Source organism: Cyprinus carpio, chromosome B14 (genome assembly GCF_018340385.1).
Source record: "Cyprinus carpio isolate SPL01 chromosome B14, ASM1834038v1, whole genome shotgun sequence".
NCBI classification, from domain to species: domain Eukaryota; kingdom Metazoa; phylum Chordata; class Actinopteri; order Cypriniformes; family Cyprinidae; genus Cyprinus; species Cyprinus carpio.
The window spans coordinates 5,323,378-5,335,547 of NC_056610.1; the positions used below are offsets into that span (position 1 = coordinate 5,323,378).

The 12,170-nt window shown below is 37.1% G+C and overlaps 1 protein-coding gene across 2 annotated transcripts in view; it reads right to left on the minus strand.

The window, feature by feature from the left end:
• The window catches only part of LOC109050556 (THO complex subunit 2-like), a 71,235-nt gene that overhangs the window by 36,960 nt on the left and 22,105 nt on the right, over positions 1–12,170 (minus strand). For both annotated transcript variants that reach the window (XM_042737826.1, XM_042737825.1), the window contains exons 15-19: positions 11,583–11,684; positions 4,270–4,354; positions 2,683–2,776; positions 2,227–2,307; positions 1,909–2,005 (exon numbers count right to left, since the gene is read on the minus strand). In XM_042737826.1, coding sequence (XP_042593760.1) covers positions 1,909–2,005; positions 2,227–2,307; positions 2,683–2,776; positions 4,270–4,354; positions 11,583–11,684 — 459 coding nt within the window. The remainder of the gene's footprint in view (positions 1–1,908; positions 2,006–2,226; positions 2,308–2,682; positions 2,777–4,269; positions 4,355–11,582; positions 11,685–12,170) is intronic.

Consider the following 12,170-nt stretch of genomic DNA (forward strand, 5'->3'; position numbering starts at 1 on the left):
AAACAAAGTAAAAAATAATTTGACTGATATCTTTCCCCCCCAAGGTATCTCCATAACGTGAATTCTTATGGCCACAATAACCGTGATATGAAAAAATCTAATATTGTGACAGCCCTAGTTTAAATACTGACATAATGTTCAAAACATTGTAAAAGTCCTTTAAAAAACAAAGTCCTGACTGCCTCCCTGTACTTTAAGGATACATGTGTTTTGAAAAACAGCAGAATAAAAAATTACTTTCAAACTAATTTGGGTTTGGAAATGTCACTTTTCTGTTAGAGCACTGGCCATCCTCCACTGAACTTACACTATTATACTCCACTGAAATTACTAGACTAAATTAATTACTAAATTAATTGGTAAAAGCATGCTTTTTTTTTTTTTTTTTTTTGTTAACAATCTTTTAAATAAAGATAGGTCTGCATGAGTATATTGCACCACAAAGTTCAAAACTACACAAACAGCCAGGAGAATGGAGAGTAGGGCTGCATAATACTGGGGAAAAACATTACTTGCAATACTTTGTTTTTTTTTTTATACAATATATAAGGAGGTATGAAAAAATGCAGGATTTTAACCATATGACTTGGTTAAACGGCACTATTTGAAAATAACTATTCATTCTGACTGGAGTGATTGTGTGAGAAAGTGCATCTGCATACAATTTCCTTAAATTAAAAAGCTGAAAACTATTTTTTTTTTTTTCTTGTACAGGCTGATGACATCAATGAATTCAATGATGAACTGCCTTTAACTGTCATTTTGCATTCTTGACACACTGTTTTCCTAATTAATGTTGTTCAGTTGCTTTGACGCAATCTTTTTTGTTTAAAGCGCTATATAAATAAAGGTGACTTGAACAATTTGGTGGTGGTGGTGGGGGGGGTTACAAACACCTAGGGCTGCCTCGAACATGACAAAGAATATAATTTTCGATTATTACCTTGAAACTGTAATTGCGATTATTGATTACGATTATCACAATTTACATTGAATGATGTTTAAACCATTGTTTGATGCAACTGTATGCCGATTTTTTATATGAAAATAAACAAGCTGAAAAAACTCTAACTGAAAAACTTAACTGTACATCGGATTGGCTTCTTCTTTAAATTAGAAAAAAAGTAAAAATATGAATGTTATTATAATTTTATACTAAAACTAAAATTAAAACAATGGAAAAACCCTTAAGATAACGTAGAAAGAAAAAAAAAACACATCTTAAGCATGCAGAATAACATAATTGGACTTTGAACGATTAATTACCGCTTCGAATGATTATGTAATTGTGGCATCCGTAATTGTAATTGCGATTAGAAATTCAATTAATTGTGCAGCCCTACACAAAAACCTCATTTCAAAAATTTCAAAAACCTGAAAGTGAACAATTAACAAAAAAACAAACAAAAAAAAAAAAAACATCTCCAACTTCACCACTGTGACTCTTAAAAAAAAAAAAAAAAAAAAAAAAATTATATATAAATATATATATATATATATATATATATATATATATATATATATATATATATATATATATATATAGTTGCAGTCATATGCAAAATGTTTCAGTTTTAATCAAATTAAGTTTTACTTTTTTTCCCCCCACAAGGAATTTTTTTTTTTTTTTTTTTTTTTTTTTTTTTTAAAATCGCTCTTGGTAAGCCATTTAAATACATATAGTCTACAAAACAAAATAACTGAATATATGAATATATAACCCCATTCCAAAGTTTACATATGCTTGATACTGTGCATCTTTACTTCTACTGATCTACTGTTTTTGTGATGGCTGTTCATGTTCTGAGCAGTTGATTTTGTATAGTAATACCAGCGCAGGGTAAAAACACCACAGCGCCTCTTTGAAGGGCAGGCCAGGGCCTAAACACAGTAAACATGTAAGCGTACCTCTTGCCAGCTTTCAGCTGGTTGGTCACATACTGCAGAAGACCAGCTAACTCGATGGGATATTTCCTGAAAACCGCTCCACACAGACTAGCGAGACCTAGAAAAAGACGTGATGACAAAAGCAAAATATTATCATAAGAATGAGCATTAGTAATTGTACGAGGGCAAGTCAAGAATGTCACGCATTTGCGCTCCAAATTGCTTTCCGGACACACTCTAGCAGCAGGGTCAAACCATTTCAACAAATGACATTTAACGTCCAGGCAGAAGTTCAATTTATTCGACATCTCGGCGTTTTAGAGGAAAAGCGGCACTCACTCTGCAGCCATGATGAAATGGTGGTGTCATCATGTTTCATCTTCTCTTTCTCTGGGTTGGCTAAAGCTTCAATAATGCAATCTTCCCACACGGTCAAGGGCTCAAACGCACCACATCTCGCTCTTTAAAGATAACACACACACGCAGACGCTCTTCAGACTATTACTCACGCGGTCAGACATTGTTTTGGCATGTTCAAAAGAAAATTAACAGTCTATTTTCCTCCGCTGCTCTCCAAACTGCAGGAATGCTTTTCTCCCTCATTTTAAACACACAAAGCTGTCAGCTTCGGTGATGATGATGAAGTCAAGGTGAGCGATTACATGCTATTTTAATCACGCACACATTACGGGAGTTTGGAGGAGATCAGCAAGTTCCTGGGAGAGCTGTTATTAGCGGAGGGGGAAGATTATTATACAGTGGGAGTGTAATTATAACAGCCGTCTGAAAGGATACAGGCCAGCACATCATAGTTGAGGGAGGTGAGGTATTTGAGAGAGTCCACCACTGGAGTTATGAGGTTATCGTACCACTGGATCTGAGACAGAATCTGAAAGAAAAGATTACATTCATTAACCTAACAACACAGGACTCTGCAGCAGTGACTCACTCCTATACACTTTTATGTTTATCCCCCTGAGGTCCACGTGTGTTATTCAAGTCCTTTTTGTGCCCTTTCTATACACCAATTTTCGACTGAAATCTGAAATAAATAAATAAAATTCTCTTTAAAAGACGTCAAACTAAACTTATATAAAACTTTGGTAATGCATTGTATTTTCAAGTGAAATTGCAAACGGAGCAAGACATGATTGTATTCATTTGTAATAGACCTGATTGTGATTGCTACGATTTGTCTATCATAGTATGATCGGTTTTACCACAGTTTAAGCATTTTTTTCTTAATTGATTTTGTAATATTGGATCCACAGAGAGAAAGAAAACCTATGCTATGTGTAAAAAAAAAGGTTATCAGAGATACAAAACCCAGACACAAATGAGTATTTTTTTTTATTTATTTTTTTTCAGTTCTGATGTCCCAATGTTTTTGGTAAATGCGACTGAAATGGTCGCACTGTAGAGCCCTGTAGCATATATTTAGCTTTTTACATCTAATGATTGGATTAAGGCTTCAAGATTTAAAGAAATTGTCATGAACAAAAAATGAGAGTAAGAGTCATAAACCTTTTTTATTTTTTGCAATAATCCAAAAGCCAACAGAAAAATTCTATAGACCAGCCTACAAAACACATGATCGCTGCTGCAATCAATATTGGTCAATATCAGTCAACTGCTAAACATGTCTTTGCAAACACCACTAATTCTATTTCCCTGGTCATGTAGAATAATACATTGCTCAATTAGACCAGGGACATCCATTCTAGCAAACAGAATCAATTTTGATTTGATGATGTACTGTGGTGAGTGTTTGTCAGTTCAGAGGCAGCAGCATCAGTCAGTGGCCTCTCTCTCGAGGCGTAAGAAAAGCACAGTCCTCTGCCAGCGCCTGAATAACACAGCATTCATCAGAGCTCATCTCCGTCTTTTATTTCACCACTGAATCTTCTGAATTTTTCAGAAATGCTAATGAATTCAAAGCCTTGCCAACGTCAGCCACTTCCAAGTCTTTTCTTCTCGGTACTCGAGAGCAAAACTGGTGGAGTCTCTCATCGCTGAAGACGTGCACAGCACCGCACCACTTCTTCAGATGAACCCAGCAGAAAGAAGCATCCTGATGAAAACTTTCTGGCACACATGAAGATCTATCAGCCTCGGTCGGCCCAGTCATGAATTTCTTACATTCAATGGAGATGAATGTGATTACCGTTAGCGCGCTGACTAATACAGCCTAAATTTAGCCTCGTGTTCGTGCTCTCGTTCTGATGTTGGGCATTAGGCCACTGGTCTGAGCTTATATATGTGCTTTTTAATCTCAGGAGCAATGAAAATTGATGGCACACTGCAGATTATAAAGTAGCCCTGTAAAAGCATGTCATTAGTCTAGCGGACCATTATGGCCGTCACAAGCAATAAAATACTCACATAATCAAAGAGAATGGTGGGGTTACTGTGGCTTAACTTTCCGATCTGCCTTCCTGAGGGCTTCACGTTCTCCTTAGTCAGTCGCCTGGGGGAAAAAACAGCCAGAGAGAAGGTGAAAACCAGAAAAAGTGGCACAGACACACCAAAGGGGACAATTAATAACACTTACACTCAGCAGTGACTAAAATGGGCCTGTAAATTGGCTATACTTACTAGGGTTGTCAAAATGGCTGAAAAACTTAATTTTGTGCTTATATATTATTCGAATTATATTCAAATTTAAAATGCATTATTTCAGGTAGGGTAAAGAAAAGCTTTTGGCTTTTCTCCTGAGGCCACAAGAGGGCGCATCAAGCATAAGATAATGACTATTTGTGAAAAAAAGTGCATAATGTTTAAAATAATGTTTACAAACCAATTATAATTAATTAAGTAACTATAAACAAAACTGCATCATGCATGTATTCATAGTTTAATACAAAGGCCCGAAAGCAAATCAGACAGTACATTTTTCATTTAAAAATGAGCTGCAGTGCTGGGGGGAAAAAAACCTGATATTAAAGGGGTCATGAAATGAGAAACCAAATTTGCCTTGATCTTTTGGAATATAAGAGGTCTTTGTACCATTAAAACGTCCTGCAAGTTTCATAGCTTAAAGGGTTAGTTCACCCAAATATTAAAATTACGAGTCAATGTTTCGTTCGTTATCTGGCTCGGTTCAGTCAGTGTACTGTTTGAGTAAATGAATTACTCCGGGATATTGGTTTATTTGAACTCAGAGGGAGTGTCAGCCATGTTAAAAAAGTTAACAGCTTAAGTCATTTGAGGAAAAATGCTTATTGTTGACGCGAACCGTTTCAAACGATTCAGTTCGATTTGGTGAACTGGTTCAAGAAGATCCGGTTACATCGAGTGATTCGTTCGCGAACCGGATGTGAGGTGAACGCGCTCATAACAGACCCGGGAGAGAAGTCAATGCTGATATAAAGTAGTAGTTTTTGATATTCTTGGACCAAAATGTATTTTCGATGCTTCAAAAAATTCTAACGGACCCTCTGATGTCACATGGACTACTTTGAAGATGTTTTTATTACCTTTCTGGACGTGGACAGTATACCGTACATACATTCTCAATGGAGGGACAGAAAGCTCTCGGACTAAATCTAAAATATCTTATACTGTGTTCCGAAGATGAACGGAGGTCTTACGGGTTTGGAACGACATGAGGGTGAGTCATTAATGACATAATTTTAATATTTGGGTGAACTAACCCTTTAAGACGTCCTCCCCATTATAAACGAGGCATTTATTTAATCAAGCTCTAAATACAGCTCGTTCTGGATCCATGGTAAGAAGTGACGTCACGGTGCGAAGTGACGTTCCAACCATTTGCATATGACCGCCTCCAGCACAAGACAACTACGCTCATTTCGTATCGTTGTCGCGCCGCGCGCCTCACAAGTGTTCAGCCGACGGACAGCGAGTGGGTCTGTGTACATGAAAATTACAATGCCACGCAGATGTGCTCAAACATATAAGGTTTTATCATTGCAAGAGCCATCGCTTCGAATGCATCACCCGCTACTAAACAGTTACGGTCAATCCGCAAATGTTCTGGCTGGGGGTGTTAATAATTGATCCATAGGCACTGTCGTTAGCCAATCATAACAGTGGGCATTAACACTGAACTCTTAAAGGGGAAACAACCCAAAAAACAGACTGTTTGAATCAAAGGATGAGAAACAGGGTGGGAAAATGTCATAATTCACTACATTTTAAAAGTTTTTTTTTAAAAAAAAAACTATAGTAATACTATAATTGCACCTAGGGGACCATAATAATAAAATAAAAAAAACCATGTCATGACCCCTTTAAATCTCGATGTTTTATTTTCTTTTAAGTTGAACTTGCATGAGTTTACATGGCTTTCTTAACATGCGGCTCTCTTTTGCGAGACGCGACTGCAACGGTGATGTGATGTCCCTCTAGAAAATGTGCAAAATATGCGTTCTGTATGAAAGGCTTGGTTGCAATTTTGATGTAAACTAGATCTTCTCTGCATAGATGTTCTCTTTTCACGCAATATTTGTAATCAAAAACGCAGTGGCATCTAGTGGCTTCAACTGTATAGGCTAACAAAAACATTAAAATGCAATAACACTTACATCGTCATCGCATCTCATGCAGTGTTTTTGCATTCAAATGTGGATTTTTATTTTAAATTACAAATATTCGAAATTTGATTTTTTTTTTTTTGGACACCCCTAATACTACTATAGACAATATTTGGCTGGCATATGCCAATAATCATGGCCACTGGTACAAAAAAGTGTGTTGGTGTGTTAGAGCAAAAATATAATATCCTCATCAAATGATTGCACATATTTTTTTAATCAAATCAATAACTCTACAGAAGTCATTAATACATGTATTATCAATGGCAGAGCACGAAGCTTTGAAACCTTGATTAATCTTTTGTTTCGAATCAGTGGTTCGGCGCAAACTTGCCAAGTAACAGGATTTCAGCAAACAAGGCTTTGTTTGGTCATACTGCTTTGAACTTTTCAAAATTGCAATGGTTGACGGCTGAGTATGTTTTAACTGATCTCAGATCTGAGGTGTTCAATTTTAATCATTTTTAAAGCGGCCATCGGCTGCTAAATTCACTATTACATGTTGTCTGAACTGAAATGTGTGTTGGCAGTGTGTACACATCCACCCATTATTGACAAAAAAAAAAAAACCCAGTGCTTTATTTTATTTATTTTTTTTAAATCCCCATAAATCATAACCTCATTGTCAGATCTAGCTTCACCTCCAGAAGAAGTATAAGGTTCTTTATGAATTCTTTGCAAATCGCCTTTCCTAATAATGTGCTAGTTAGCAAAAGTTAATAGTCTCAATAAATGGCTCGTCACCCCCTGGAAGAGAGGGGCGGGGTCAGCAGAGCTCATTAGCATTTAAAGGGCCATGCACTGAAATGGCTCGTTGTAAACAGAGCTGTTTTTAACAGGGTAAAAAGGGTGTTGTTTTACACTACCAGTGAGATTTTAACCAAACTACGTTATAGACTTTTCATTAAGACCCTAAGAATCTATCAACTTGTGGAAAATGGGCATTCGATGACCCCTTTAATGCTTACGTATATATAAAACAAAAATGCGATTGATATAAAAAACTCTCAAACTGAAATAAAAATCAAATATCAAATTACATTTTTTTGCTGGAAACATCATTCAAATGGTTTAAATATCAAATATCCAATGACAAACTCATTGTTGACTACTTGTTAACATGGCCTCCCAAGAACAGCAGCATGACAGGTGACAGACGGGTGTCTCGGTGAGAATGGACGGCTGTCTATGTCCCGTCTCGCTCATGTTCTATGAGTCTTCATGCCTCTGCACTGATTTCTTATCACACATGCCAGCAGGCACATGATGGACTGTCACGTGAAGCACAGCGCCTCTCAGGCCGTTCTTTATAACGCCGTTAATTGTGAGCACGGGGGGCCGTGTTTTTCCCGCAGACTAGCAGAGCTGCTTTGTCTGAAGTGTGGCACAAAAGGGCCAATTAAAAAGTCAATTAATAAAGTAACTGGGGAAAAACACACACACACAGAGGAGGGCACAGAGCCAGGGCTGGCATTGTGGAGTTTCCATTCGAGCTGGTGAGCAGACATGAGCTGCTGACTGCTGAGCCATGATAGGCGTCATTGGTCTTAATAAGGGAACTGCGCGCGCGCGTGCGTGCGTGCGTGCGTGCGTGCGTGCGTGCGTGCGTGCGTGCGTGTGTGTGTGTGTGTGTGTGTGTGCTCCTGAGCATTCCTCACGTCACATCAGGTGGCCTAATTGGTTTGCTTAACCTTCAGAGCACAATGAGCAAGCTCTAATGACATCTTCTGATACCCAGAAGCCTTATAAAACTCACATGAACAACGGGACGTCAGCAGTCCCTAACATTTTTTTAAAACACACTTTTGCCACACCAATAAGATAATTCATGAAAAATGGGTGGGAGGAAAAAAAGATTTGATGCAAGGCAATTCTCTCTTAAATGATTCTGCAAAAACTAAGCTCATAATTTATGGAAAACTTTTATGCACTAGAGGAAGCAGTAATATAGTTGCTGCCAATTACACAAAACCCCTGAACAAGTATCTGATATTACATTAAGTTCGAAAATATTAAAGCAAATTACAAGGACAATCACAGGCTTAATTTGCTAGATGTTCCAGCGCCTACAATGTGCGATTTTACCAGTATATCAGGATTTTATCTTCCAAATGTTCTACAAAGACATCATTAATGCTTTCTGGAATGCAATTAGAAAGTTTATTAGATATGCGAAACTGCTTTCAAATGCTCGTGTGCTTTGTGTGTTCACTCTGAAAGAGCACTCATGGCATGAGGCTGTATGCATATGCAGTGGTTATATGAATGAAATTACTCTAAAAGTCAGTCATGTCTTAAAGGATTAAACAGACAGGACATCCGAAATGCCAAAACACATCTGTGTATTAGTGTGAATGTGCTCTCCTGTATATTCTACTGACATACATCATCAGTGATAATCAAACGGCAGAGATGCTCAGAAAAAGAGAACAACCCTCAATGCAGTGCACGGAGCTCTCCTCAGCTCCTCCGGTCGTACTGCTGATGCTGAATGAAGCGCTACTCCTCCGTGTTTCTGCCTCAGTGCTGACAGATCCTCCGCAGCAGCACTGCAGTCGAACACACCACCTGCACCTCCGCCAATGTCTGACAGCTCGCCTCACAGCACACACACAGTCACGTAAGGCCACCGAATGCAAAATAATGCATGCAACAAATGGCTTCCAATGGATCAAACTGAGTAAAAAACTGCTTAAATACAGCCTTTCAATTTCAAAATTACATTGTTTATAACTGTATAGTTAATGATTTCAATTAATAAATTTAAGGTTCATGTTAAAATTAAAAATGTTTAGTAGTTCAATAAAGCTTTTTTTTACTTTTACACATTTAATTATTCAATCTTCCATATATAAATAAAAAGAAAATACTTTGGACATTCATCTAAACGTGAATAATAAATGGATTTAATGGTTTATTTAGATTTAAACTTCAAAATTTAATACATCAGATGTTTGACATTTTTAAAAACATGCTTTGGATAAATATGGCACAATTGTGTTGCTAAATCCGACCAAATAGAGCCTCTTTTGTAGCAAGCTTTCACATTCAAGGCTGCATCCTCACATCGAGCTCAACAAATATGTATTTCCTTCACACGCCTCCAATCATACTAGCTCCTCTCTGTCCTCCACGTGATGTCCTTCAGATTGCTGCAGCCTCAGGCTACAACAGAGTAACAGCAAACTAACCAGGAAAAAAATAAGGCAAGTATGACGAAAAGTAAACTAACATGTTGGATAAAATCAAATAATATTTATGTGTAAAGAAAAACAGAATGAAATGTTGGACGCAGGCATCACTTGTAAAATCTAACCTTAGTCCGGTCATTTTCATCTAGCAATTCAACACTTGAAAAACACAAAACTACCTGCACAAGCTACAAACAGCATCCAATGAGAGAGACTAAACGTTTGAGAGCAGTCTGACACATACGAGGGCTCGACTCGGCCCGCCTGACAGGCGACCTTGAGCTTCCCTCTCTCTCTCCCTGAACACTTCTGACATGTTTAGCCTCAGCTCATTCTCCGCTCGCTCCCTCTCCATCCAATTATCTGCCAAAATATCATCATTTATTCAACACACTTGAAAAGAAAGCAAAGAATCTGATGCAGCAATTCTGCAAGCCCTTTCAAAGAGCTCATCTATATGCACAGGGGACTGAACACACACAAGCGCAGGGCAACATAAACCTTGTTCAAGGAGAACTGCCTTTAAAGTTGCACTGATGTAAAATCCACACATTGTCTAAGTGCAATGGCTGGAGTTAAGAAAAAAACTATTTAACAACCTGCAATTATAAAAACGGATCATTTAAACAGATGCATACGTTCCTAAAACAATCTTCATCTGAAGAAATTAAACTACACTACCCATAATTCTGTGAGGAGACCCACCAATAAGAGCTGTTACCATAGAAACAGGGATTTCAGCAATTTCCTCAGCAGTGAGGATCTAGAAGTTAGTTAGGTAATGTTAAGCTAGGTTTTTAAGATAAATAGTTCACTAAATATTAACATTCTGACATTATTTCCTCACCTGTTAAAAACCTGTATGACTTTCTTCTTCAGAACACAAAAGGAGAAATTGATGCTATTTTTAATATAATGGACAGCTGAAGGGGTAAGATTTTCAGTGAGCTTTTTATTTAATCACACCAAGTCATCATAAAACTTAAAGTACAGCCTATGAGTTATGATGGACTAGTTTATGGGGCTTTTTCATCATTTTGGGGCTTGACATCTCTATGCCGTTCCTTTGCATGGAAAAAAGCAGCAGACAGATTTTGTGCAGAGTTATCGTTCTTGGTGTGATCGGGGCTTTAGAGAAATAATAAGAAAATGCATTAAAAAAAATTAAACCTAGTTCAATTACATTACAGTACAGTGCTTCAAGGAATGGGTTACAATGTAAGTGTCTTGTACCTTTGACTGTTTACTTATAAACCAAACACTTTTTATCCTAAAATACTTTTTTTGCTCAAGGCTTTGGTTCAGCTCCTCATAATACGATTCAATATGGAGGAAATAAATGGAACAGCACCTAAACTACAATTCACTACTCTCACAGGTTCATTTGAACAAATTCAGTCAGAAGAGTATTATTGTGAAATATTACTACATTTATTACTGGGATACAAAGCTGAATCTTCAGCATCATTACTCCAGAGTCCAGACTTCAGTATCACATGATCTTCCAGAAATCATTCTAAAAGCTGATTTGTTGCCAAAAAAAAAAAAAAAACATAGCTGATTATTAATGATTAAAACTATTATTGCTTAATATTTTTGTGGAAACTATTGTCAGCATTTTATTGATAAAGTTCAAACGAACAGGGTTTTTTTTGTTTTTTTTTTAGTATTTGTATTTATACGTACAAAAACATACCATTTCTTAAAAAAAAAAAAAATACAGTTTCAACGGTCCTGTAGGTGACTGAAAAACTACAGAAATCAAGCTTTACCTGTGCCTTTTATTTGATGAAGACTGAATTCAGAACTAATCATGACAATCCACTAAAAACTATCAGCGCTTCTCACTACAGGCCAGAGATCCTCAGTTACAGGATTATACTGCAGAAGTTTATTTCAGAAGCTCAGCAGCAGAACAGATCTAAATTCAGATAGAAAGTAAACTTACTTCATGATGTATTTGGCTCGGTCGACCGTCTGAGCCTTGATCTTCACCAGGAGAGGATGATTGCCGTACGTCTCATTCTTCCACTGCCCATAGAGGCGATACCTAATTACACAACACAGAGATCCGCGTGTAAGGTAATGAAAATATATACATCATGTTCATCAAGGCATTCAGACAGCGCTGTATACGGGGGAATATCATGAGGGAATAACATGCAATATACAGTGCAGCAGTAAAAACAGCCTCATGTTCTTCAGCTGGTATATGATCACACACAACAAATCATTTGATATAACGACTCCCGTGATAATGTTACACATCCCCAATCACATCTGACAGTTACCAACATATCTGAAACATATCATATTCATTCAAACAAAAACCAGTCCAGTAAGTCAATGGGTACAAAACTGTTTGGTTGTCCACATTCTTCGTAATACCTTCTACATGCGTCAATCATAGGCCAAGGCCACCTAATAAATTTGAAACCCATAAAAAGTGTAAATAAAACAAGAAACTTTGATATTAAAAAAAAAAAAAAAAAAAACGCCTTGGCACTAAAAAAAATAATAATAATACAAACCAGAA